This window comes from Notolabrus celidotus, chromosome 14 (genome assembly GCF_009762535.1).
Source record: "Notolabrus celidotus isolate fNotCel1 chromosome 14, fNotCel1.pri, whole genome shotgun sequence".
Classification (NCBI taxonomy): domain Eukaryota; kingdom Metazoa; phylum Chordata; class Actinopteri; order Labriformes; family Labridae; genus Notolabrus; species Notolabrus celidotus.
The window spans coordinates 21,280,435-21,307,404 of NC_048285.1; the positions used below are offsets into that span (position 1 = coordinate 21,280,435).

Consider the following 26,970-nt stretch of genomic DNA (forward strand, 5'->3'; position numbering starts at 1 on the left):
TGTGAAGTAGTACGATTTACTAACAGGTCACATTGCAGAAGTAAGTAAGCAAAAACAAGGAGATATTCTTTTGTTTTATTCAGTCAATTTTTTCTTTTTTACATTTATCTCACAATTCATCTCATGCCTCCGCTTTGACATGATTGAAACAAGTGCAAAAAGGACAGACAAGGCTGTTACATATTCAAGGCGGTTCCTCTGTTCTCTGAATGTAAACATTATCTGTATGGAAGAAGAGAACAGATTCAACTTTTCACACAATATTCCTGCAGTGTTGATTTTCTGGAAGCAGAAACAAAGCTGTGACAAATGTAGGGCTGGTGAGAAAGTCAAAGTGAAATATTTCCACAGGCATCTTACAGTACAGTTTGTTTTTCAGATCTTAAGAGTTTTAAGCTCTGCAGCTATGATGTTATTCTTGAAAAGATGTCTCATAAAAGTAAATGAATGTTGTCAAGCTGCAGCTGCACGTACATAGATATTAAATTCAGCCCTGAATCCACACGCTTCTGTTTTGACTTCAGCACTGTGCGCACTTCTATAATAGACACAACTAATATTCATGCGGTAAAAAAAAGATCTGCGTTACAGGCGCAGCAGGGCAGGAATGGATTCATAATTCAAGTAAAAATAATGGACATTGTTATATCATTAGAAGTTTACAGGGTTAGATTAGTGAAATATGAAGACAAATAAAAAAAGAAATAAACAGACCTAGAAAAATACATCACAAGTTTGTAAAAAAGTTTGTATAAAAACAGATATGTACAGGACAAAATGTGCATCAATAAAAAATTCATGAGAACGAGAAAGTCATAGTATTTCAGTCTGCTAACTTTGGACAGTCACAAGCATGTGCAGGTGATGAAATGCCTGATTTTTTTTTATAAAAAGTCCCAAAAACAGAAGATTTACAAGTGAAACAAAATACACAGGTTTGTTTTTTTTCCCCAAAATGTTTTTGCAGTTTCAACACTGCAGCACCTACATTATATCTGTTACTGGCTACATAATAAGCTACTTAATATCTCCATGATCTCTACCCTTCTACCTCTACTGGTCATTTTCTGATCCTGATCATGAATGTGCTACTCACCCAATTCAGGCTACCCAAAACAAGCTTTAAGTCCAGCCAGTCTGTTGTGATTACGGTACGTCTGAACTAAAGAAGCAAAAAATGCCCCTCAAATGTTAAGACTGTGGCTCTTTCGGCCGCAAAACCCCGGCTGTGGGTTTCATATCCAGAAAAACAAACTGAGAGAAGGGCCAGTGTTTGGTCCATATGTCAAATTGTCTTTGTTGTTTTTCCTGAGTGTTTTTTTTTCTTCCAGATACTGGAGACACAGAAATCCAACAATCAAAAGAAGTCAGATCCTGTTCACTTAGCTGCTCGGTTGTTCATCATGTCTGAAGACAAAAAGACAAAATAAAGCACAGTTAATAGTCTTACATGTTGTGTGTGTGTGTGTTCAAAGATCAAAGTAATATTCAAAGTAGTTATATGAAGTTATCAGGTAAGAGCATCAAATGCCTATAGTACAGAGCCTGGTCACAAAGTTTCTGTCAATGTGTTTGCATTGTCTGCATTCTTTCCATCACAAATTTCATACAGGCAAGAAACAGCTCTCAATCATCTAATGATGGATTTTGAAAGTCTGGACAGGGAAAAACATCAAAGAACTGATTTAGTTTAATTAAGAAAATGAGATATTTCAATGTTTTTAAAGATATTTCAATAATGAATGTTTTTTTTTAGCCACATTAGCGTTGTGACTCTGAATCTAAATATTGATCCATTGGTTGACCACAGTGGGCCAGACTGTATCAATGACTACAGCATAGATTGGCAGACAATTTGGTGACTATCAGACTTATCTGCTAGCACCTGTAATGGGTTACCATGAATTTATGCAAAATGTCTTAACAGCACATGATATTTCTATAGACTGTATAAAATATGGACGTATTATCTGTGACGTCACCCATCTGTCTCTGAAGTGCTGTTTTGAGGCCAATCGGTGGCGGCAGCCATATTGCTGCTGTCGAGCGATTGTGAAGTAAAGAGGCGGGCTTTGAGCCTCCTAGCCAACAGCTACAGCGTTCCTGACTGCCAATCAAGTCAGCTGTGCCTCTCATTGGAAGACTCGTAATATTAATATCTTCGATATTGCCATGTTAGAAAAAAATTCATCCCCCGTACAGTGTGTGCCGATGGAGAAATGAGCTATCCAGACTACACTGGTCTTTTGAACCAGTCTGTAAACATGTTTATTTCGGCTGTAAAGATTGTCTTTTTTGAATTGGTGTGTATGTGGTTTCTCTGAACTTCTGGAGCCAGCCTCAAACAGATCCTCTATGAACAGCAGTTTTAAGCACTTCCGCATTGGACTCATATTTTTAGACTGGAGGTTGCCGCTTGGATATTTCCTAGTCCAGATGTCGTTTTGGATCACGCTTTGAATTACCATGACCTGAATGAATGAGAACCTTCACAGACATAGTATGATATAGAATGAAACTTGGTCCACATATGTCCCTTTCAAGAAAAACTATATTTCAAAAATGTGATCCAACCAATTTTATCTATATTTAACCATTTTAAGGTCAAAATGTAAATATGTGTTGATTATAGTTTATGATGAATTACCTACGAAGCTAACGACATTTTAGTCAGACTCAGCTGTACAACGTCATTATTGCTAATTAGCTAATGTTAGCATGCTATAGCTAAAATAACATGACAGACATGTTGAACATGTTATCATACCTGCTAAATATCACCTTGTTATCATCCTTGATGCAATCCTGTCAGCATGCTTATGTTACGTTGAGGCTAGGTCACACTGACTTAATGCTGCTTCTTGTTCGCATGAAATGGTGTCAGCGCTATGGCAGTGTGTCAATCAACTCCTTCATCAGTGTTAGTCACCTCTCCGTTATAGTCTTACCTTGCAGAGTCTGGTGGACCTCGTTGGGGAGGTCATCCAGCCCCTCCACACTCTCCCTCAGATGAAACGCCGTTGCCTCTCCCGGCCGCCTCCTGCTCTTCCACTCCACCAGCATCTTTAGCTTCTGCATGGTCACATCTTTCTCTACGGCCTGAATGTCGTCAAGCTCCCTGGAGTTTAAGTCCAGATAGATGGCCACCTGTTTCCACTCCTTCCCGAGCCGCTTTGCCACCTGCAATAGCTGCTTCTCCGACATGTCCTGACCCTGAGTCGTCACTGTTTTCAACCCATCTGGGGAAAAAAAGAGAAATACAATTGGTACTGTATTTTTTCAAAGACAGCGTGTTTTAAGAAAAGGTTCAGGTGTCTACTGGTTTTTATTGACTTCAGTTAAATAAAGACCTGCCTGAACCTGTTTTGAAAACAGTAGCAAGTAGAAGACAAGAAATCACCTGACTCATCCTGCCATCGAGCTCTTTTAGAGGCTAGTTCTTCTTCCTCTGAGGGGCTGCTGCTCCTTCGTCTGCCTGTGAGGGTCAAAGATGTGATGTGAGACTTTCTGTTAAAGCTAAAAGCTAAGTGCAGTGATGGAAAAAAATCATCAAAAACAGGAAAAGATAGCTTACTGTTAGTTCTCTTCCTTTGGGTCTTTTCTGTGTTATCCACACAGTCACCTGAGAGAGGAGAAAAATAAAGATATTTAAAAACACACGAGTAGAAAAAACTTAACATCAAAACAAATGAATGGAGCACAAGGAATACTTTACAGTAGTCCTGAACAATGCTAGAAAAATATGCAATTTTTGTGTGTTTACATTGTTCAATATTGCTAAAACAATATAAAGTGAAATAAGTAACCCTGTGTTAACCCTCCTGTTATGTTGCTGGTCAAATTGACCCTTTTTTAAAGTCTAGGCAATATACGCCTTCCCAACCAGCTAAAAGCAGCATAAAAATCAGGGCAGCATGTGACAGAAGAGGTGTCATGTTAATTTATCAACACTTCATAAAAAAAAAAATTCAAAATGTAGAATAAAATAAAGAAAAATCTATGTCATGTAAAACTATTGTATTTGTATGTAGGGCTTTCCAATGTCCATTAAAAACATTTTTTAACATTAATTTTAATGGAAAACGAGTGAGTTATCTTCATTGAACCATGATCTGTGAGAATTAAAGAATACCAATGGACCCAATCTTGATTTAAATGGTTAGTTATGGAGTTAAAAATTTGATTAAAAAAAATGTGTATTGGGATTTTTTGGGGTTCTGACACTTTTGGATAATTGAATATGCCCCGGGTCAAATTGACCCAGGAACATTATTGCTGTTCCAGAGAAACAAACATAACAGGAGGGTTAAAAAGTGGATATTAGCCATTATGTACAGTTATTATCTGCTATTCATCAAGTTCCACATACTTGTGTTCGCCACATGTCCCTCCTGAATCTAAAAGCATTTTTTAAGCATTTAAATGGGACCAATTAATCTGAAGGTAGCTAATGGCTAGCTTGAGCTTCATCTGACTCCATGAAAATGGTTTAAAAGGAGCCCAGGACTTTATTTGAAACATAAAATGTATTTATGCTGATTGAGAAAGCCATGCCTGTTTATTCTAAATACTTTTTCTTATCTATCAAGAGAAATTCCGACTTTTGCTATGTGTGTATTGATAACGCTTACATTGCAATAACAATGAAATTAGAGTTTTTTTGTGCAGTACTACTTTTTACTTAATTCCAGATTAAATGTTCAGTCCTGGATGACAAACAGAAAATGTGTGGAAACTTCAACAATTTTAAGTCTTATGTGCCCACACTTTTCATCAGCATCAAACAGGCTCCCTGTGAGTCTAAATTGACCGTTACCTTCTCTGATGGTGGCGGACCATACAGTCTCATCAGTGTTGATCTCTACCAGAGACAATTTGAAGGGAGGAGGCTGATCAAAGAAAGCTTCAAAGTAGCCTTTCATCTTAGTCACTGCAAGGGTGAATTTCAAATCCTGCAGAGACACATGGAAAATAAAAATGAATGTTTAGCTGATGGATAACAAATACAAACATGATGATGATGTTGGTTTTTTGACCCACCTCAGGTTTGATCTCTCCCTCCGGCTCGCTCAGCAGACGATACGTCCCCTCGTCCAGTTTACACGTTGGGGGCTTTTCTATCCGTATGTAACGGTTCTTGTAGCCCTGCACTTGTTTGCGTATATCCTGGTTTACATGAGCATCACACCAAGACAAGATGAAGCAGAGAATTAGTCACATCCTTGGAGATGATGAGCTGAATGGTGTTAAATGAGAGTCACATTTGGAAAACTGAAGGGGTCTCAACAGAAAAAAACAACTAATAGCTCATGAACACTGAATAGGAAAACATCAATAACTGTTTTTTTTCCTGGTTACAAATATATGAGTTTGATTATTCACCAGCAGAACTGATTCAAGTCAACCCTCACACAACCGTAAACCCACTTCCTGAATGACCTCAACAGCACTGTGGTAGAAAATGACTCAGCCTAATTGTCATATTCTCCAGAATTACCCTTATGGTAAATCATGCAGCAGTGGCACGACCACATTATGAGAAATACCACAGTCTTTTTATCCCCTTGTGATGATGTTTTTCAAGGTCCCTTATACCAGACAGTCAATGTTCACCTAACCAGATGCTGATGATGCCCTTTTTGACAATTTAACAAAATGTTCCTTACTATGTTACATCAAAATTGTTACATCAACACATCAAATTTCAGTTAGAGAGTGGAATGTGGATTTTTTTTTCTACCAGGAAACCAAACATCAAAGCCAGAGCTGATTAAACAATGAAGCAGAAGTGAAAGTTCTGGCCCTAATCCTGTTCTTAAATGCCTCACACGTATACACAATTTCAAAGTTTTTACAGGCATTTTGCTGGACTTTTATCCCACTGGTGAAATTGTGAATAATGACAAAAAAAAGTAGGTAGAACCAGGTGATGGTCTCGTGAATGGAATATTTATTTGTCCTGTGCATGTAAGGAAAGGGATTTTTACCTTTCGTTTTGTTTTCTTGCTGGACGAAACACAAAAATTCCTCATTTAAAAAAATGTGCATCAGGTGAAAAATCACGAGAAGGTTTTTAACTTTGACTATTTTACATTATTTTAGAAGTGCTTAGAAAAATGTTAAACAAATCTACTTCTCTCTCATGAAGCTTGGATTAACGTGTTTAAATAAATATGTCTTATCCAAGCGTTTGGTCATCTGATTGAAATAAAAATTGTCCAAATCTGAGGGTTTCATCACCTACAGATACTGCATTGTTGGACAGACGATAACATTTTCCAGAATAACCAAGGGTCTTTTTGCATTACAAGTTGGACAATTTGTGCAACCCAAATAAACAAAAGCAAACTGAAAAAAAAAGAGAAAGAAAAATTGGTTTGGGACTAAAAATGACATCCTTTTAAAAAGGACTGAATTATTTTTAATTAGTTTGGGATGCCTATGTAACATAACATTGATAACAAAAAAAATTGTAATTTAAAGTATAATTTATCTCTTTTAAAAACAATATTTGATTAATTTATATTTGATTTGATATTTTCTATGGGTGTGGTTAAGTACACAGTATTCACAAACACTTACCTTGATATCAGAGGCACTGTTGGTGGCCAGGTAGACATGGAAACTGTAGCTGCTGTGGTCATTGCCCAGCTGCTTGTAAACCAGAACCACCCCATGGTGCTCTACAGACTGGGTTGTCTGAATGATGGGACCCACAGGTGACAAAGACGACACATTCCACTTCACATGACTACCTGAGTGGTCAACTGTGGGTTCGATGAGTGGGCGGTTGTCCTTTATGTGAAGGACACTGAATGTCATCTCATTTTCTGGATCTGGGAGAGGACAGTATTTTGGGGGAAATTGGGATTTTGAGGAAGTTATAATTTTGTTACTGAAGAACTGTATTTGACTTGGATGGATTTAAAAATAAATACAGATGCAGAGGAATCTGTTCTCACCAGCAAGGCAGACAGAGTGAGGAAACTGGATGGACTTGAGGACAGAAGCGTCCTTATTGACTGTGTCCACGTTAAAGATGGGTCCAGCAAATTTCCAAGAGTCTCGGAGGAACGTACCAAACTTGGACCAGGACAATACAGAGTACCGCAACATAACCCGCTCCGATGCTTCAAACACCAAGCCGGTGACCGAACATTCGTACGTGCCTTCATCTTCCAGCTGCACCCTGAAACACATGCCGAAAGAAAGTGATGATGTACTGTACATGCAGCATGTTGTTAAATGTGCAGAGCAGTTTCGGTCTCAGTGGTACTCACTGAAATCGTCCCTTGCTGATCCTCCTGGGAGTAACAAGCTCATTGCCGTGGCTCTGTCAATAAACCAACACTGTTTGTTAGACCAGTAATAAAGACATAGTCAACACAATGAACAAACCTATTAATGGGTCCATAAAGGTAGAGTTAAAATACAATGGGTAATCACAAAATTTTTACCAGATCACCATCTGGTGTCTGAACTCACCCGATGGATGGATTTGCATTTTTCACAGCAGTAAATGGGCCTCTCATCTGTCATAATGCATGAAAAAATAAAACAACTTTTAATATGAATCATTGTGTAAACAGTGATCATGCTTTATTAAAAGACTTCTGCTTACCGTTCCCATTTGAAACCTCTGCTGCTGCTTCAGGGCCTGACTCTGGAAACAATAAAGATCATTCAGGCACATTGATATTACCTGAAAACCATACAACATACGTTGCCTCTGACAAGTCCAAAGTTTGGAGGTATCCATCTAAAAGGTCTCATACCATTTTTAGACTCCTCTGCTTCAGCCTCATCATCATCTGCAAAGGACACAAAGGGAATCATGTCAGCTTAATCCTTGAGTTTTGAGATTTCCAAGGACTAGAAATGCTATTGCTAATCTTTACCTTTCTCTCCTCTGTTCCTCTCAGCACAGGATTCTGGTGAAATTAGAGTTATGAGAAAGAGAGGAAAAATGAGAAAGACATTTTGGGAAATGTGCTCTTACCTGCTAAATTGGGTGGGGGAAAACCCCCCGATAATATTAAGCTATCACAAGCTACAAGACAGCTTAGCTTGTGATAAAGTCTTAAGGGACTGCAGATGTAAATTGTTTTTAAGCTAACTCTGGTACAAAAGCATTAAATTGTTACATTTATGTGGAACGTGTTACATGGTCCCTTTATGGATAAATCATATTAAATAAAATTTACAGGAGGAACATTTAGCTTAACTATGTACAATACCAACGAAATATGCCTTTCAATATATTTAAGCTAGCTAGTTGAGAGAGTTTTTCTTTGTTCTTTCGTCTTTTTTTGTCTTCTGGTTAACAAGTAATTTGTGAATTTCAGGTAGTAACTGGTAGAGGCTAGTAACTGGATTTGCCTACCACTAAACAGTAGACTGTCCGGTCCAGTTTTATGCTAAGCGAAGCTAGCAGTCTCCTAGCTTCATATATAACATACAGACATGAAAGTAATATCAACATTCTTTTCTAACTCTTGGCAATAAAAGCTAATTAGTAAATTTCATGCTTTGATGTATCAGTTCAAAGAGTGTCTCTAACCAGAGTCCTCCTCTTCCTCCTCTTCCTCCTCCTCCTCCTCCGAGCTGTCCTCAGTGGATGTTCCTGTGTTATCTGAGTGAGAGATCAACATGAAAGGGATGTGAGGAAGCTAAAAACTTTCTCTCTTTTTTTGAAGGTTAAATGTATTGAGGGTAAAAAGACTGGATTTAAAAGGAAAGATGAGAAAGTTTTTGAATGACTGGTGAAGAGAAATAAAGATCTGGTGCTTACCTGAACCACTGCCGTCACTTTCTGTCAGATTATCTGGAACACAACGGGGATTGTCTTGAGGTTAGTTCAGTTTGGTTTTTAAAAACTGGTGCATTAATGTCAAACTGGAGGAAAAAATCCCTTTAAAGTGAAATTGTTCAAGCCATTGCTACACAACTAATATTTATATTTGTTTTTAACCATCCTACAATCGTCTATTTGGGAATTCACCCTTTACTGTATAGCAGTGTTTATGTGACAGTCATAGAAGCAAAGGGGAACAACAAACAGCACACATTTGTTCTTTTTTTTCTACTAATAGTACATGTTGAACATATTCCCACTCTTTACATTTTACTGTAAAGAAATCTTTACAGCCCAGTAAAAATATCTGATGTAGCCACATGCCTTGTTCGCCAAAGTCTTCTCCACTCTCACACTGTTTTAAATTTTTTAATAAGAAAATAAAAGACATATAGAGATACAGTAAGTAGGTTAGAATGTTTGAAAAAGGATAGAAGTGCCAAGTTTGACCTTTTTATCACAGGGGCTATCTGAACAGGTGTCACCAAAGTGAAAAATCTGGACTTCTTGTTTACTTCTATGTTTTTAAAAACACTCATCATCCACACTAGTCATCAAAAAAGCCCTCAGCATGTCTCACTTACACCAACAGCTTTTACATTTTTATCATTCCTGAGCAGTTGAACTGTGGCACCCCGTGAAGAAGACTATAAGTGCCGTGCATTAACATTCTGGCACATTTGTACAGATGGGTCCAGAGGAGCTGCTGCTGCCGCCTCTCTCCCCAGCAGCAGCGAATGTCCGTGGAGCGGGCCATCTGGCTGAGTGCCTGGCCGGCTAATGGATGGAACCCATCCTCTCTGGCCTGCGGAGTTTTATCTTAGACTAACAAGCAGATGCTGCCATCACTGCTCCACTGGCAGCACCTCCCTCATCAATCTCTCTCCCTCTCCTCCACTCTTCTGCATCTCCTCCCTCTGCTCTGTCTCGCTCTTTGCACTCTTTCTGTCTCCTTGTCCTCAAATGCCTCACGTAGCCAACCTCTGCCTCTCTCTCTCTCTTTTTCTGAGCCAGCACGCATCCCTCTTCACTCTGGCACAGCCGCTTCCCTTCATCAGCCTGACAAACAAGGTGGAGAGCAAACACTCGCTCAGATGCACACATGCACATGCAAACACACACTTGTTCACAGCTTCTGAAGCTAGGGTCGTTTCATGGGTGTTGGCTGCCATCTGCTGGCGTGACTACAAACTACAAATCCCAGAGCCTCAAAAGGTTGATTTGTGGTGCACAGATGTGACTCGTAACTTTTTAGGCCTGTTGTTTATGCACAATAGAAAAAGTTACTTAGTCTATATCAGCATAAAATTAAATTAGGTATTTCTGCAACAATTTTAGGATGCAAGACACAAAGATGCAAGCACCACAGATTTTTTTCTTCCCTAAAGTTAAATATTAATCAAACTCCCAATTAATTCAACACATAAGTTTTGAATTTCGGAAAAATGGTTCTCTCATATTACGTTGGTAAGTGCTGGCAGTACCTTGAGCTGATGCTTCACAATAAGGGCTAATCTTAAAATGGATTAATGTGCTAAATTATTCATGAAGTTGTCGAGTGAAATGCTCATCATTTATTACCCAAGCCCTGAGATTCATCTTCTAAATGCTTCTTTCCATATCTTTAACATTTATTTTGGTGCTTTTTTTCTGGGTAGAGTGACAAAACAGATAAAAGAGAGAGGGGAGTGACCAGACAGAGTACTTTAGCTTCTGTAAATACAGTACCAGTCAAAAGTTTGGACACACTTTCTCATTCAATGGTTTTTATTTATTTCATGTATTTAACATTGTAGATTAATATAAAAAAAAAACTTAAAAACTGTAAAATAATAAGAACGCTGGTGGCCTAGCAGTCTAAGCGCCCCACATACAGAGCCTACAATCCTCGTTGCAAGGGTCGCCAGTTCGATACCCGGCCGCAAATATTTCCTGCATGTCTTCCCCCACTCTCCACTCCCCACATTTCCTGTCTCTCTTCAGCTGTCCAATACAATAAAGGCAAAAAGGCTCAAAATATAACTTAAAAAAAACTATGAAATAATACGGTTTTGCCATAATATGGATTACAACAGTAGTCAAATATGATTCTGAGAGACTATCTCATGAAGCTGTATGAGAAAGTGTGTCCAAAGTTTTGACTGCTACCGTAGGACGCAGGATTTAACCTCTAATTTCAACTTCCGCTCTTCCAACCTGCTTCTTTTGTTCAAATCAAAGAACAACAAGTTTCTTCTTGTTTTACGATAGATCGCGAAGGAAAAGTACAACATGTAAGAAGTTTGAACCTGCCACTGTTACCGATACGACCAGAAACATGTATTCATTTTAACCATATCTGGCAATCAATTTTTATTCTGAGGGGTAAAAAACTATTTATTCCAGCTCTGACCGTAATCACAGCAGAGAAGGGTTCAAATCAGTGTTTTTCCTACCCCAACCAATTAGTTATCATTGTTTATTATTAGCAGGTCTCCAATGACGTAGGTATTCCTCACCCCCAACACATTTTAAATTGAGAGTAAAAAAGTCTGGTGTCTCTCGGTAAGAAAAAGGAATTATTAGAGGAAGATTTTTAAAAACAAATATAAAGTATATGATTCTGTGTACATGTGTAGTATTGGAAATAACAAATGTTGAACTGTGGATACAAGTGAAAGAATGACTGTGCAAAAATCTTGCTGCCCTCTGAGGCAAATAATATGGAAATCAGGGAGGCAAACCATTCAAAGAGAAGAGCATCAGAAGGGACAAAGAAAAACAGAGACAAACATTATGTGAGTATGCACTTGTCTTAAAGGAGCCAAAGGAGAGACACAGCACAATCACTGTATAAACAAACACATGAACCTCAGCGTGTGAAAGGAAAAGGAGAAGCCAGCAGTCAAGACGGGGAGAGAGGAGTGAGAGAAAAAAAGGGTGGATGTTTACCTTTGTTGCCAGGTGCTGGGATATCTCCGTCCCTGTAGGGCAGAGGAGATAACACTCAGACAACTTTCACTTACACTGAATATATAAGGAGTCACGTGACGTTTCAGACGTGTGAGAATTAGAAAGAACTTAGAGGCTAGAAGTGTCGGCTCATGATGTTGTGCAGCTGCAGGCTCTTGCAGTAAAACCACTTCTGCTTTCAGATGTGAACACAACATGTGCAGTTAAGTGAATTAGACAAACAGGAAATGTTCACCTCACTCTTTTGACACCTCCTGTTCAACAATAGACAGATTTATCTTCCAACCTAAAAGTCCTACTCTGACCCACTTTGAATGCAGGGTTGAAGGTACAGGAAACCAGTCGTGGAAAGATACTGGCTGGGTAGTTCTGCTTTTAAACAAAAGCGGTCTGTTACGAACTGACAGTCTTTGCTTCAGTCACAGCAGTAGGACGAATTGAATCCTGTTTAATTTAATAATTTCATAGTGGATGTTACTTTGGTATTCTGATATGGTGTAAGCATTTCAAGAATTTCTGAATAAATTAACCGCAGCCTTCAGAGGATTGTCTAGAAGAGTATATTCAAGAACTTGGAGGGTTTCACAAGAATTGGACTGAGGCTGATGTCAGTGCATCAAGAGCCACCATACATAAATGTCTTTAAGAAAGGTGCTACAACTGTTGTATTCCTAATATCCTAACTGCTCCTGAACCAGAGATTTCACAAGTGTCTTATCTGGGCAAAGGAGACAAAGAACCACTGTTACCCAGTGGTCCAAAGTCCTCTTTTCAAATGAAAGTCAATTTCGCATGTCATTTGGAAATCAAGGTGTCTACATAAAGAGTTGAGTGGCACAGAATTCAAGTCAAATGTTAAGTATCCACAGTCTGTGAGTATTTGGGATGCAACATCCTCTGCTGGTGTTGATCCACTGTGTATTATCTAATCCTAAATAAACACAGCCTTCGACAACAACTATAGGGTGATTCATGCTTCCATCTACTGACAAACTTTACAATGGTGCGGATTTCCTTTTCCAGCAGGACTTAGCACCTGCCCACAGCGCCAGAACTACTACCAAATGGCTTGCCAACCATGATACCGCTGTGCTTGATTTGTCATCAAACTCACAACATTCTCATGCTGAATGCAACTTCTCATAAACACAATGAAGAGAGAGGACATCTGTGTGTAGATAAACAACAGTCAGTTTGTCTGTGTGTTTACACGGAAGCTCTATAAACTGCTGGCTTTTCATTCTGTCAGTTATTAATATCTCACCTCACTGCTTTTACTATGATTTTCAGAGGGTCATAAACACACAAGTGAGAGTTTCCTTTAAATTAAACTATTTGTATGCACGTAGTATGTTAATATGAGCTACTGTGGTGTTAGTTCATCCAGGGACTTTTCCAGGCCTCTTTGCTGTGTGTATAATACCCGGACAACAACACTGTAGTACACACAGGGGAGGATGAGTCACCAGTATCACCTCACCTGTCTGTGGTTTTCAATACAACTGATTTTGAATACTGTACTTTATTTAGACATGGGTGTGTATAAAATGAGAGTTATTATAAGTATGGTGTTATTAATCGTATGGTGTTATTTGTAGTTTTCTTTTCTTCTTTTTTGTTTGTTTGTTTGTTTGTGTTTTGGTTTCTCCTCTACCTTCTTATTTTGATCTTATTTTACCTTATTTTATCTTTGTTTAATTTTGATCTTTTTAGGGAGCCTTTTTAACAACTGGCAAGGGACTATGGATGTAAACTAGCCTTTTGGCTAACTCTGGCATATTTACAGAAGTGTTAATTAATATGCATGGTCCTTTTAAATAATAAATAAAATAAATAAATCTACAAATAAAAAAGTTTCAAGCATCATCCATTTAGCTTGGTTATACAAAGGGCTTTTGTGAACTCCACAGTGGAATGATTTTGCATTTAAAAACATATTATTTTTAAATTCTCACAGTATTCTTATCAGTTTATACAACTTAATATAACCGTATTTCATCTGTATTTTCCAAATATGCTTCTAAATTGCGTTACAGTGCTGTCAGTAAGTCATGCTTCCATCTACTGACAAGCTTTACAACGGTGAAGATTTCCTTTTTCAGCAGGACTTGGCACTTGTCCACAGCGCCAGAACCACTACCAAATGGCTTGCCAACCATAATACTGCTTTGCTTGATTGGTCATCAAACTCACCTGACCCAAACTCGATACAGAATATATGGGGAATTGTCAAGAGGAAGATGAGAAGCACTAGATCCACAATTACAGACAAGTTGAAGGCTGCTATTTAAGCAACCTGCAAAAGCTTCAATAACATCTCCGCAGTGTCACTGGCTGATCACCCCTGTGCCACACTGCACTGGTGCCGTAGGTCAAAGGAGCTCAGGACAAGGAATGAGTGTATAAATAAACAAACTTTTCAGAAGTTTGACACTTCTATATTCTAAATCATTTTTTAATCTTGTGAAGAAATATAATAAGTTGAGTTACTGGGTTTCTGAGTATCATGAGCTGTAAGCAATAATCATCAAAATAAAAACAAAAAAGTATTGAAATATTAATTTTACATATAATATATATAATAATATATGAAAGGTGGCTTTTATTAAATCAAATTATGAGCAAAAATGAACTTTATCACAATTTTCTAATTCATTTCAGATGCACTTGTATTTTTTTCTATAACTTTGTTTAGTGTTTATTATGACTGTCATGATTTTGATGTAATAAAAATGTAGCAATAAAGGACAATAACAATGAGTCAAGACTCTGCTGTGACCGTGGAGAATGTCAGACTAATAGATAAGATGGTTTAAGCGCAGAGGACTGGTGCAACCTGTTGACTCAGCCCTGAGCCTGGACAAGAAGGAACACGCCTGAGTTACCTACATCTGGGGGAGACAAGAAGAACAAGTTCACCACCAGCAGGCATTAAAAAAAAGTAGGTCACATCCTGCCCTGCATAGTGCAGAACTGGGTGATCAAAAGCAAAATGAGGAATCAGGAAAGAAAGTGTATTAAGGCTGACCAGAGTGTGGTCTTTTATTTTGGCTTCTGTTGATCCTGATAAGGCACATTGGTTTCCTTTACTTTCAAACATCTGTCCAGGAAATTCATGTTCTTCAACTCAAGGTCAGCTTGTTGGCAACTCTGTCACACCAGTTACACTCAGGCTCATTAGTTGCCATGGCATCTCTGCCTCTTAACAAAAAAATAATTGTTATAATAAGGAAACTCCCTGCTCAAGTTCACAGACTTTCAGGTTTCTATCTCCTGTCCACACAATGCGATAACAAAATCCTCTGTGGGGGTGTTGGTGTGTTTCTGGCAGAACGATAAAGACCACAACATTCTCATGCTGAATGCAACTTCTCATAAACACAATGAAGAGAGAGGACATCTGTGTGTAGATAAACAACAGTCAGTTTGTCTGCGTGTTTACACGGAAGCTCTATAAACCGCTGACCTTTCATTCTGTCAGTTATTAATATCTCACCTCACTGTTTTCACTATGATGTTCAGAGGGTCATAAACACACAAGTGAGAGTTTCCCTGCTTTAATACGCTTCCTTTAAATTAAACTACATATATGCAGATAAACTGTTAATATGAGCCACTGTGGTGTTAGTTCATCCAGGGACTTTTCCAGGCCTCTTTGCTGTGTTTATAATACCAGGACACTATAGTATACACAGGGGAGGATGAGTCACCAGTATCACCTAGCCTGTATGTGGTTGTCAATACAACTGATTTTGAATACTGTACAATTTATTTAGACATGGGTGTGTATAAAATGAGAGTTATTATAATAAAAAAAAGTGTCAAGCGTCATCCAGTTTGCTTGGTTATACAAGGGGCTTTTGTGAACTCCACTGTGGAATGATTGTGCATTTAAAAACGTATTATTTTTAAATTCCCACAGTATTCTTATCAGTTTATGATTTAATGTAACCATCTTTCATCTGTATTTTCCAAACACGCTTCTAAATTGCGTTACAGTGTTGTCAGTGAGTCATCAAAATGTAACAACACGGCCGCGTGCACTCACAGAGAGATCACCTATCTGTCATGTCTTACATGATCATAAATGAACGCTCAATTAGCTGTATTTGCAATGTGGAGTCAATACTGTAAGATTTTGTGTATTTAATTAAAAATAGATCCAAAAAATGAGCCCACGGCCGACAACAACAAAAGACACCACTTCCTATGTTTTCACGAGGGGGCATTTAAGGGCTGCATCCCCTGCAGGCATCATGTTGTCTAGTCCTTACACATCACCAAACACCAATAGAAAGATATATTTCCTATTTTGAGAAATTAATGACAAAATCCTAAGGAATAAAGACTTACCCGTCTTCCAGATGACAAGTCGCTCCACAATTCGCCATCTCCGCCACCATCCTCCCTCTGCAACAAACCCCCGCTGTACTTTCTGTTCGTGAAGCACCTGCGCGTAAAACCGCATGAATATGATCCGACCATGGGCTATCGCTGTCTGGTTAAAGCCCAGAGCAGTGATCGGCACAATAAGGGTAACCCGATTCCTCGTGGCTTAACAACTTCACAACACTAGTCCCTTTAGATGCATCATCCCTTCTTCTGGGAAACAAACAGTTGGAGTTTACCCCCCAAAATGGCACTGGGTATCCAAAATCCCAAAAAGAAAACAGCCAGCCTGCTTTTCTCCTGATTAAATTTAGGATGTATTGTTTCCTCTCACAAAATGTTGTTTGTGTGCGAGTTCGACTTAAAAGTCGATCTTCAAAAACATGGTGTTCAGGGATGCTCGGCCCAGAGAAGCAAACACAGCTTTCAAGATCAGCGGTGATGCGCAGTTGCTGCGCAATCCAAGGAAGCTCACCAACGAGCGCCTCATGTGGGCGGGTGTGCAGCATCCCGCCTTCGTATCAAAGTCTTGCCTTGTTGGTGATTTACAGCCTGGTTATACCATTACTTTTTCTAACCTGGAACTCATTAGTAAAAGCGAAATAGATGAGGAGAAGTTTGCTGTTACATTGAGATCAGCTGCATTTTTGCAAATGTTGCATTTTGAGTCCGACTGTCATCTTTTTATTTGCAGTCTATGGCTGTCATAATAAAATGTCTGCATTCGTTTGACTCAGAGGTAAATTGCACATTTTCTACGAGACATGAAAGCTGCATGCAGCCCTCCTCATTGCAACCATGATTGCAACCATAGACTGTAAATAAAATTGCAACTAGGTCATTTTGAGCGGGAAGAAATTCATTGCAAAGCTGCATTAACTTAAAGTCACCACCAGGTGTCACATCAGACAACAAAACAAGCACAAAGCAGCAGCAAAACTCTTCCTCCACAAAATAGCCAAGAACCGGAAGACACATTCATGCCAGATTCATGCATTCGACATGAGTGTGAACATGGCGAATGAAATGTAAAGAATCAAGGTATCCATCAGCAGCATAAGCTCACCGTCCGTCAAAAAGAGAAAGAGAGACAGTGAGAGCTCTGTGTGAAAGCCTGGTGTGTCCAGTGGGAGGAATGAGTGAAGGATCAAGGGCTTTCTTTTTGATCTCCCTCTCATTGATCTCCTTCTTCCCCACTTTCTCCATCCACCCATCAAACTTCCACAGATAAAGATAAAGTTTGCAGCAGCAAAGAGAGAGAGAGAGAGAGAAAGAGAAAGAGAGAAAGAGAGTGAGACAGATTCCCCAGACTTACATGGATGTTATCCAAGTATCACAGTCTAAAGGGAGAGATCAGCTCCTCGGAGCAGGCAGAGACGGCACAACATCAGACTCCACGGCGAGATGATACCCCCCCAATACCTCAGGAAACTAGAGGAGATAAAATGAGGGAAGGAGGGGAGTGGGGTGGGGGAGAGGACGGGGAAGGTCAGGAGGAAAGGAGAGAAAGAAAGAGAAGATTTTTTGCTTTAATAATGAGCAAATAAGAATGGAAGAAGTAATTGAAACTGTAAGAAGTATTAGATCAAGAACACTGTGACTTTAAGCTTGGAATTGAAAATGGACAGTGTGATGATTCATCTTGACCTGACTCACAAAATTTGAGGAGACTGAGCTCATCTTTTGCTGCACAAGAAGCACCAAACATAATCCACCATTGAGAAGAGTACTCAAATTTTAACCTGATGATACAAGAAGAGTTCAGGGATCAACAAAGTTGGCACAGTTCATCCTGATGGGAGCATGAATGTCTGAACAAGTATCATTGCTAATTCATTCAATAGTTCTGAAGACATTTAACTGAAAACACTCATTCAATAATCATGACAGCACTTATGTAATATTCCTAAGAATCATAACAGTAATTTGGATTCATCTTCTGGGAACCATGAGTGTGTGCTCCAGAATTTGACGCTGTTCTATGAGGTACATTTTTGCAGACGTTTCACCGGATATGAAACAACCTTGACCTGCAAGTGGCGCTAGAGGGAAAGATATTTGACCATCAATGTCATGTGGAATCATTCTCTAGGGATCATAAATTAATCGGCTAGATTGAATCTGAATGCATCACGTAGTAAGTGGGATTTTTCAGTTTTTCAAAGTGGCTGACAAACATGCTTAAATTCCAAAGCTCCATTTTAACCCACTAGTTTTGCAGTGCCATTGAATTGATGGCGTATTAGCCCTTTAGTTTGAAGCTAAAAGCAGTAAGGGTTGAAGTCTCTAATTGGGAAATGGGGTACCATTTCCAAAGTGTTAATTTATTCTGTTTCGTACACATGAAGATGATTCCGGGATGCGCTACCTGTGGGAACAACTCTTGTTTGTTTGTCATCTTTGTTGCTGTTTATGTACCCACTATGAAATGCTCCTTATCTTTACAGACTGATTCTTTTATCTCTTATTATACTGATCTTTTATTGATTTTATCCTGCCTATCTTTTAATTATCAGTCTGCTTGATACCAGTAGTTTACTGTAGCGCCTGTGTACAATTCATTGTAGTCCGTATGTTTGTATTTATGTTATTACTTCTGTACAAGCTGCTCCAAACAAATTGCCCCCAGAGGGATTAATACAGTAGTTTGAATTGAAGTGAATTGAATTTGATTGAATTTAATTGGTGAAAGAAGAATAACTCAAACATCCCAGCTGATTTCAAAGTATTTGCAAGATTTTTTTCCTTGTGAAAATATGGGCTTCTTGTCTCTCACCAGAAGTCATGTTTCATGTTTGACAGTAATGTAATTGGTGAATTTTCTTCCAATACTCTATTAAGAGTTTGAGTGCAGAAATATTAGTATTAAAAGAGGCTTTTTGGCATAAGTTGATGACCACAACCCCTAATTTTTAAAAGAAACAAGACAACCTGACCTACTCGATGCGCAATGCAAGGGTGGGATTGGAACTGTGCCTCAAGGTAATGACACTAATGTTGCTAAACATGAATTCCTACTTGCAACTGCACTTCTGCTCTGTTCCCTGCTTAGAAAAAACAAAAAAGGGAATTCAGTAGGATTTAATGGTGTTATCATAATTGAAAAGCTGAACTGAAATGTATTTTAACAAAAGCATTTGAAAAAGTCTTCAACAAAAAAACTACTGACCTCTTCAATGTGGCTAAGTTAAAACAGTCATTCATTGTGTAAGTGTGTGCTTGCACGAGTATGTGTGTGTGTGTGTGTGTGTGTGTATGTGTGTGTGTGTGTGTGTGTGTGTGTGTATGTGTGTGTGTGTGTGTGTGTGTGTGTGTGTACTATGACAGGGCTTATTTTACCGATCGACCAACCTGTTTGGAAACGATGATGTCACGCACCCTAGAGGGTTAATATGAGCCCTCATTGTGCAGACTCATTATCCATCACACACACACACACACACACACTCAAAATAACTCACAGAAACACACAGCAGCTCACAATTTAAGATACACAGCAGGGTAGGGAGAAAACCCATACCTCTGCGCTAAAGCACTCCCTTTATAACATACATTCATTCACATACGTAGATGCACAAAAGGTGTCCTCTTACTCTGGAGATGGGGAACGCCATATCCTTTCAATTTCAATGGGCCATTTTGCCATCAGGGCTGAGTTATCACAGGAAAGATCCATAGTGACAAAAGAGCGGTGGCTGATTCGGCCCTGCATAAAGAAGACAGAAAAAGGTGAACAAGGACAGGGAGCAACACCTTAGCATAGAAAAATGGGAGAGAGGCTTTGGAGAGCGTCCAGCCGTGAGAGATTTTCGAGGCAACCTCATTCAGTCCCATACAACTGTGTCATGTATAATGCATGGGCCTAAGAGTCTGCCTTTCTGTGATATTCTCTCCTGTGCAGTCAATAGGATAAACTGCCTATATGGAGGCACAAGTGCAGAAAAACAGAGTGAGGTTGTTTTCAGATATAGGGTTTTGGTTACTGAAGTATGACTGCTTTGTGAAGTGTGTGTTGAGTCCTGGATTTGGACTCAAACCATGGCATGTGACTGAGGTTGTGTCACTTCAATCACTATCATAAAAACCTGTCTTGATTTCACTCAAATCCTATATTAGTTTGTGCTTTATCTTAATTTTTATATATCTAATTTGTTTTCAGCAGTCTGTTTGTTGTTGCCATGGTATGGTCTTTTTTACCCTTGAATTGAGATGTTTTATAAGTCTCTTGGGCTTTTTTCATCTCACCCACAGAACTTATTGTTCTTTTGTTTGGGATTTTCAGTTTGTTGTGATCAGATGAGAAATAAACGTATCCCCTCGCTCTGCTGGTTTTTAAGACATTATTAAAAACGCTGTTTTCTGTGATATCTGTGAAGCTGTTTTAACAGCTTTATTTCAACAGCAGCTTCAAAACTAATTTTAATTAAAGCTTAATCAAAGACTCTGCAGTACAATGTTCCAGGAGTTAGAGTCTGCATTTGGGTGAGCCAGTCTTTTAGGCTCTACAGTACTCTGCATTCACAGCTAACTGTAACTTTATGTAGCTTAACATGCTCACAAGGCAAATCTAACATGTAGAAGTTTACAGATATACTGAAAAGTTAACCATTATCAACAATGTTCATTAACCCTCTAGAGCAACATTTGCAAATGAGCATAGAGCACAACCATCACAAACAGGGATGGCTTTGGTTTTTCAGACATCTGTTTATAATCCTGGTCAGATCTTTGTTCATTATCTCATGAAGGTGCTATCCATCGAACTGGAGCAGAACGATGGAGCAACAGCACAGAGTTTGCAATCACCTGAGCCATGCAGCTAGAAGACTACAAGAAAGGTTTGACAACTCAAACCTCTCTAAAGAAAGTTGCATTTATATCATTTTTAACATTACTGAATTTTATCTATACACTCTATCTGCTGTTTATACAACTGAGTTACATATTTCAATGCTTAGCTCCATTTTCTTACTGCATTGTTATTGAATAATAGTTATAAATCACATCTAAAAAGTGAAACTATTTCAACTTTGGAGCAGTTTGACAGGTGAAGAGAAATGGAGGAGAAAAATGGAAAGGAGTTAGTAAGGAAGGGTGTAAGGGAGAAAGTAAGAGTGGAAGGATGGAGGGAAGTAAGGAGGAAGAGAAGGATAGATGAAAAAGGAAGAGAGGACTAAAATAAGAAAAGGTGGAGAAAAGGAGTAGAGAGAAGAAAATGATAGAAAAGAAGAGAAACAGAGATAGGGAGGAAGAATATAGAAGGAAACAATGAAGAAAGGAAGGGGGAAGAAAAGATGATTTAGAGAGAGAAGAGAGGAAGGGAGGAAGAAAGAATTGCAAGGAAAAGAGTTACGGGAAGGATAGAGAGGATAAGGAAAGGAGGGAGAGAGTAAGGAAGGACGGAGAGGATAAGGAAAGGGGGAGAGAGGAGAGAAGGATGGAGAGGATAAGGAAAGGGGGGAGAGAAGAAGGATGGATGGATGGAGAGGATAAGGAAAGGGGGAGAGAGCAAGGAAGGAACGAGACAAAAAAAGGGGGAAAGAGGAAGGAAGGATGGAGAGAAGTAGAAAAGGGGGAAGAGAGGAAGGAAGGATTGAGAGAAAGAAAAAAGGGGGAGGGAAGAAGGATGGATAGAAGGGAGAAGGGGAGGGGGAAGAGAGGAAGAGAGGAATAGAGGAAGGAAGGATGAAGAGAGGAAAAAAAGAGGGAAGGAAGAAACGGAGGGAAGAAGGAGAGAAAGAAGGAAGAAAGGGAGGGGAAAGGGAGGAAGGACAGAAAGGAGGGAGAAAAGGAGGAAGGACAGATAGAGGGAAGAAAGGGAGTGAGAAAGGGAAGAAGGACGGATAGGAGGAAGAAACGGAGTGGGAAAGGGAAGAAGGACAGATAGGAGGAAGAAAGGGAGGGGGAAGAGAAGAAGGGAGGAATGCAGGGAGAAAAGGAGGAAGGAAAGAAGGAAATGAGAAAGGGAGTGGGAATGGGAGGAAGGGAGGAAGACAGGAAGGAAGAAAGTAAAAAGGTGGAAGGAAAGAAGGAAGGAGAAGGGGAGGAAGGAAGGAAGGACAGTTTTTCATAGAGGACACATCAATAGTACGTGGAGAAGTAGAACATGAATATAATGTGTTTATTTGAGTGAGTCTGTAAAAAAGATCAGAGCTGGTCTGAAGAACATCTGTATGTTTTGTAACGTGTAAACAGTTTTCTCTGAAGTGAAGCACATCTGTCCGGTGTTTGGATGTCACACCTACACACTCTTACCAACAATGTCCGGGGACTCGTTCATTGTTCTTCCTTTTTACTGGAAGGGACTGGCTTTAATTGTTGAGCATTTTCACTTATTAACAGATTTCCTGTCTCTGGACATCCATAAAACTGGATGGAGGGAAAAAAACGGTGAAATGGAAAACTAAATTTAGGCAACAAGAGAGTGTTAAGTGTCTGTGTTGTCTCTGGGGAAGCCAGATGAGATGAGTTTCTGAGGTATAGTTTACATCCTCACATCTCCTCCACAAACCTTCCTCTCACTGCTCTATAATATTCTGAGCCTGTCAGCGTTTCTGTGTAATACGTCTTGTGTCAAGCCCTTATTTTTTTCATCTTTCCTGCTTTCTGTCTGCATTGTTGATTCCTTTTTTCAGAGCCCTCAGGGAACTCTGTGCATTCAGGGGCCACAGAAGGCCGAGTCCTGGGATATGATGTGGGCGTTTGGTAGGAGGGACGTGACCGAAGGCCGTCGTCTAGCCACGTCCTTTAAGAGTGACTCAGTGGAGTGCTGTGGAGGCAGGGGGTCAAAAATCCCCCTGCCCTCCGCCTCCACTCAAAGCATGTGGGAATGGGAAAACATTATCCTATATTTAACCTCCAGGTGTCTGTCTGGTTTGTATTCATAAGTATGAGTGTGTGTGTGGGTCCTAATAACTGAATCATCAGCAGCTGGGTGTAGTAGATGGGTTATCTTATAGGGGAAAATTCCCTTACCAACCAACCCTTATTCTTCAGGGTTGGTTGGGGGCTTTAGAAATTTAGGAAAAGCTGTGTCTGCCCCCCAGACTCACCTCCCTCTGATGAGAACTTTCCCCATTAAATCTGTCTGAGCTTTGAGTGTGTGTACATTAGATTTGTGCAAAATGCAGAGAACTAAACTCTGAGGAAAGAGTAGAAAAAGTGAACGAAAGTTGACTGAAATTGTTTTTACTCACATTGTACTTCACTTTCTTCTGCTTTCAGCTCTTGCAAAGTTTAATCTAAGAGGAAAACAAAGCAAAAATAATAATTCAAAGTCAATCAAAACATAATTTATTACACAGTAATATTAGTCAGGACTGTGGCAGTGTAAAGGGACAGTGTTCCCAAAGCATAAAGAGACAGTGATTGATCTACAGACCTATATGTACATAAATCTTTCCTGGCAACAAGATGTTCCTATTTGAACAGAAAGCAACAATGCTGAGTCAAATCACTTAGTGCATTGTATTATAGCCTACGATCATCATAAGGGCAACTTTATACGGTTACAAAGCCCAGCTCAGCAAAAACCTCTCAACTCATCAGATTTATTAAGAGCACAGAGACTGAAAAGGGTCTTAACCTCTCTCTCCTTTCTGGTAAGGACTACTGAGCTCTTCGAGCCAGTTTTCTCCTCAAAGGAAGTTGGGATTCTGATTCTTCTCCGAGCCAAAAAATACACAACGCTGGGTGAGCAAGCCACATAAAGCGAGAGGTGCACACGTTCTTTTCAAACATATTTGCTACATAAGTGACCACATCCAGGTGCTGGTTCAATCGAGTTCTGAGGAAAAGCACAAAGTTTATACTGTGCAGGGTTTTAAATGGAGGCTCATCCAGTGACCTGTGTCACATGTCCCTCTCACTCTGCCACATGTGGTGTGACGCAAACGAGAGAAAGCATGTTTGAAACTTTGGGACACCCACACAAACTAGCTAAAACATAAATAAAGTTGCTGAAAACTCTCAGCACACACACACACACACACACACACACACAAACACACACTGAGATCCCTACGCTTAAAGACCTCTGAGCCAACAGAGCGATAAGATTAGAGGAAGTACGTGGGTGTGAATAGCTGTGATGTGGGACTTTTCTCGATTTACAATCTACACTGACTACACTGCAGGCCCTGCTTTTTATTAGAGTCCAAGCTGATGGGAATACCCACACACACACGTATCCTGCAATTCTGGCCAAAGAACTGAACAGATACAGTACACACACATGCACACACATAGAACAAGCCAAAACATATCCATTCATCCTCTATTGCAGACCTGTTCCATTACTTTTTAAAAGGGGCCATATATGAAGAAAAAGAAAGTTAAAGCTCCTGTGAGAAGTTTTAAGCCGCTTATGAAACACACTGAAATAAATACTGAAGTCTTTATGACTTCAAAAAGCAAACAAGATCATCAGAGAGAAGACTGATTATTTTCTATTTCTATTATTTCTTCTTTTATATCCCTGTTAGCCTGCCACAGGGTGGTGTTAGACAAAGGAATTTAGAGCATGCTGCTGAAACAGCTTTTTTTTCATGCTTCTGAATCATTATGAATTGCATGTTAGACATTTAAAAATAAATGGATGTGATTTTTTTGTGCTTCAGAAAAGATTACTTAAACTACTCAACCTTGTCCACACGGGGTGCCAAACTATAGGTTTTTCACAGGAGCTTTAAGTGTCAGTATTTACAGCTGTTCAGTTTGGATTTATCAATGGCCATATTCAATCCAAAAGGATGACAACGTTTTACTTTTAAATTAACAAATGTTGCATTAAACATCTGTTTTACTAATTTTGACTCTTAAAAATCCCCTCTGCTTTAACACCCCAGGATCATGTTAAAATTAGGGCCTGTGTTCACTAATGGTGTTTTCTTACACAGGCAGCATCTATTTTTTTAAAAACAACCTATGCTGTTCAATCCTCAGCATCAGAAGTGCAAAAACGCCCTTGATGTAAGCTGTTCAGATTTTGGCTCACGGTCATGAATGTCAATGTCACTTCTCCCTAACCGATTAATCAGATTAAGAAGAGGGGGTACTTTGGATATCATCATTGTCAGCAACGACACTTGGAGCAACTAACCAGACTGGTTGTTTTCAGGGTGAAATTTTCACCATAAGGCAAGTACACGATTCCTTTTCACTGTTTTTACTTAAATGAAAGTGAATATTAAGCATACAGAGTCATTTAAAACAGACTTAACAGTCACTACCGGGGAAGTGGTAGAGCCTTGAGACAAGGTTTGTAACCTGCAAGAGTAACTGCCGGTGATTAACAAAAGTGAGTGATTCTGACAGGGATGAAGATTTTATTGATTTATTGCAGAAACAGATATGCTTACTCTAGAGCAGGACAGATCCAAAGTTATCTGGTGGTGTGTGTGTGTTGGTTATAGCGGTATTTCAGGACCTTTCTGAACCACAGGACACCTGAGACTCACATACAACGGCAGTCTACATCACTGACCAGCCAGAGCTCTCTGCTGTACTGACTAACTGACTGTTTTACCGACTTTTTTCAACTTTCAAAAGTTAAATCCGAAAACCAGAAACGCCTGAATTGAGTGTGTCTTCAAGGTACGTTTTTGAATCTCCCTGTTTGTATTGCATAATGGCACAATATATTGTGCACAAGATATGTTTACCTTGTTATAATGCACTGTGTTAGCTGTTATGTTTAGATTGGAGTTTGTTAAGATTAGCTAAATTCCATGGTAAAGCTGACCCTGTCTGCAGGGGTTGATTGCCAAGCTTCCTTTCCTGTTCTCCAGATGCATTCTCAACAAAGAGTACCTCATCCAACCCCACTTCAAAAAACTAAACTATCCCTTTTAATACTAATCTAGTGCTTAAAAATAGGTGTATTATTTTTGATGATGATAAAATGGCTACACTGAAGTCATTAAAGGGTCTTGATTTCGTCTGCTCTGTGGTCTTCTCGCAAGACTAGTATGTGCATGTTTACCCAGCCAGTGATTCTTTATGTAATGTGAGGACATTAAAGACCACTGTGATGTTATATGCTTAATTATATATCACAACTATCCATCACATCATGCAAAGAAGTGATTGTTTCCTTACATACGATAAGAAAAAAAGAAGTCCAAACTGAAGTTGGTCTCAGCACAGTAACCCTGAGGTTGTGACTTCTGCTCCGGTGCTAACAAAGCCAAACCCAGAACTATCAGTCAGTCCATTAACAAAGCCTAAAAACCTGACAAAGCCCCCTTTGTTTCATAATTAATGCAAATGTGATAACCGTGACATTGACGGTCAGGCAGTCCGTACATCAACCTCTCTGACACATGAAAATGAACGCTGCCATTCATCATAGCACGGCCCTAATGGAGCCCATAAGACTGAATTATTAAGCTCAACACAAGAGACCTTTTGTACCAGATTAATGGAGGCATAGAGCACAGCACATTTATTTCAGTCATATAGTGTTATTAGGTTGTTAGCCATACAGACGACTACATCATCAAACTATTGTGTCAGTTAATACAACTAGAGGATATTTGCCCTTGTTAACAGATTGGTTATGTACACACCTCCTATCTCAGTCCTTACATTTGCCTACAAGAATCTAAGTTTCTGCCGGTGTGCACCAAGGACTTACAAGTCTCATGACATCTGTTGAAGCACCGAACCTCCACTGTCTGCAAACATTACTTGAAGAGAATAAGGCACACATGTCCCTTTCTGTCTCCTATGGGATGAAGTTGGTCTCCAATTAGTTTGTTGCGCTTGCTGAAAGC

General features: G+C 39.3%; 1 protein-coding gene across 6 annotated transcripts; it reads right to left on the reverse strand.

Annotated features, from left to right (window-relative positions):
* Positions 1-60: 60 nt before the first annotated feature.
* On the reverse strand, positions 61-26,970 carry si:dkeyp-97b10.3. 6 transcript variants are annotated; one of them, XM_034701335.1, is made up of 19 exons: positions 26,832-26,970; positions 23,392-23,436; positions 19,789-19,901; positions 11,786-11,817; positions 8,792-8,824; positions 8,561-8,623; positions 7,899-7,931; positions 7,776-7,811; positions 7,622-7,663; positions 7,486-7,532; positions 7,281-7,333; positions 6,963-7,189; positions 6,583-6,836; positions 5,041-5,166; positions 4,817-4,952; positions 3,575-3,622; positions 3,401-3,475; positions 2,949-3,239; positions 61-1,407 (listed from the first exon to the last, which is right to left on the reverse strand). In XM_034701335.1, the coding sequence occupies exons 3-19, from the start codon at positions 19,869-19,871 to the stop codon at positions 1,379-1,381; spliced, it is 1,608 nt and encodes a 535-aa protein (XP_034557226.1). In that variant the 5' UTR covers positions 19,872-19,901; positions 23,392-23,436; positions 26,832-26,970; the 3' UTR covers positions 61-1,378. The 6 variants fall into 6 exon arrangements, with proteins under 6 accessions (XP_034557226.1, XP_034557225.1, XP_034557231.1 ...); XM_034701334.1 differs by having other exon boundaries at positions 8,561-8,632; XM_034701340.1 differs by lacking the exons at positions 23,392-23,436; positions 26,832-26,970 and adding an exon at positions 17,511-17,626.

What these genes read in the sequence shown, in the direction of transcription:
- si:dkeyp-97b10.3 (XM_034701334.1), bottom strand. Translation starts at nt 19,871, where the DNA reads ATGGATCTTTCCTGTGATAACTCAGCCCTGATGGCAAAATGGCCCATT. An exon ending in GGAGGAAGAGGAGGACTCTG is followed by an intron (nt 7,932 to 8,560) that starts GTTAGAGACACT and finishes TAATTTCACCAG; the next exon opens with AATCCTGTGCTGAGAGGAAC. An exon ending in GGTCCACCAGACTCTGCAAG is followed by an intron (nt 1,408 to 2,948) that starts GTAAGACTATAA and finishes TTTTGTCTTCAG; the next exon opens with ACATGATGAACAACCGAGCA.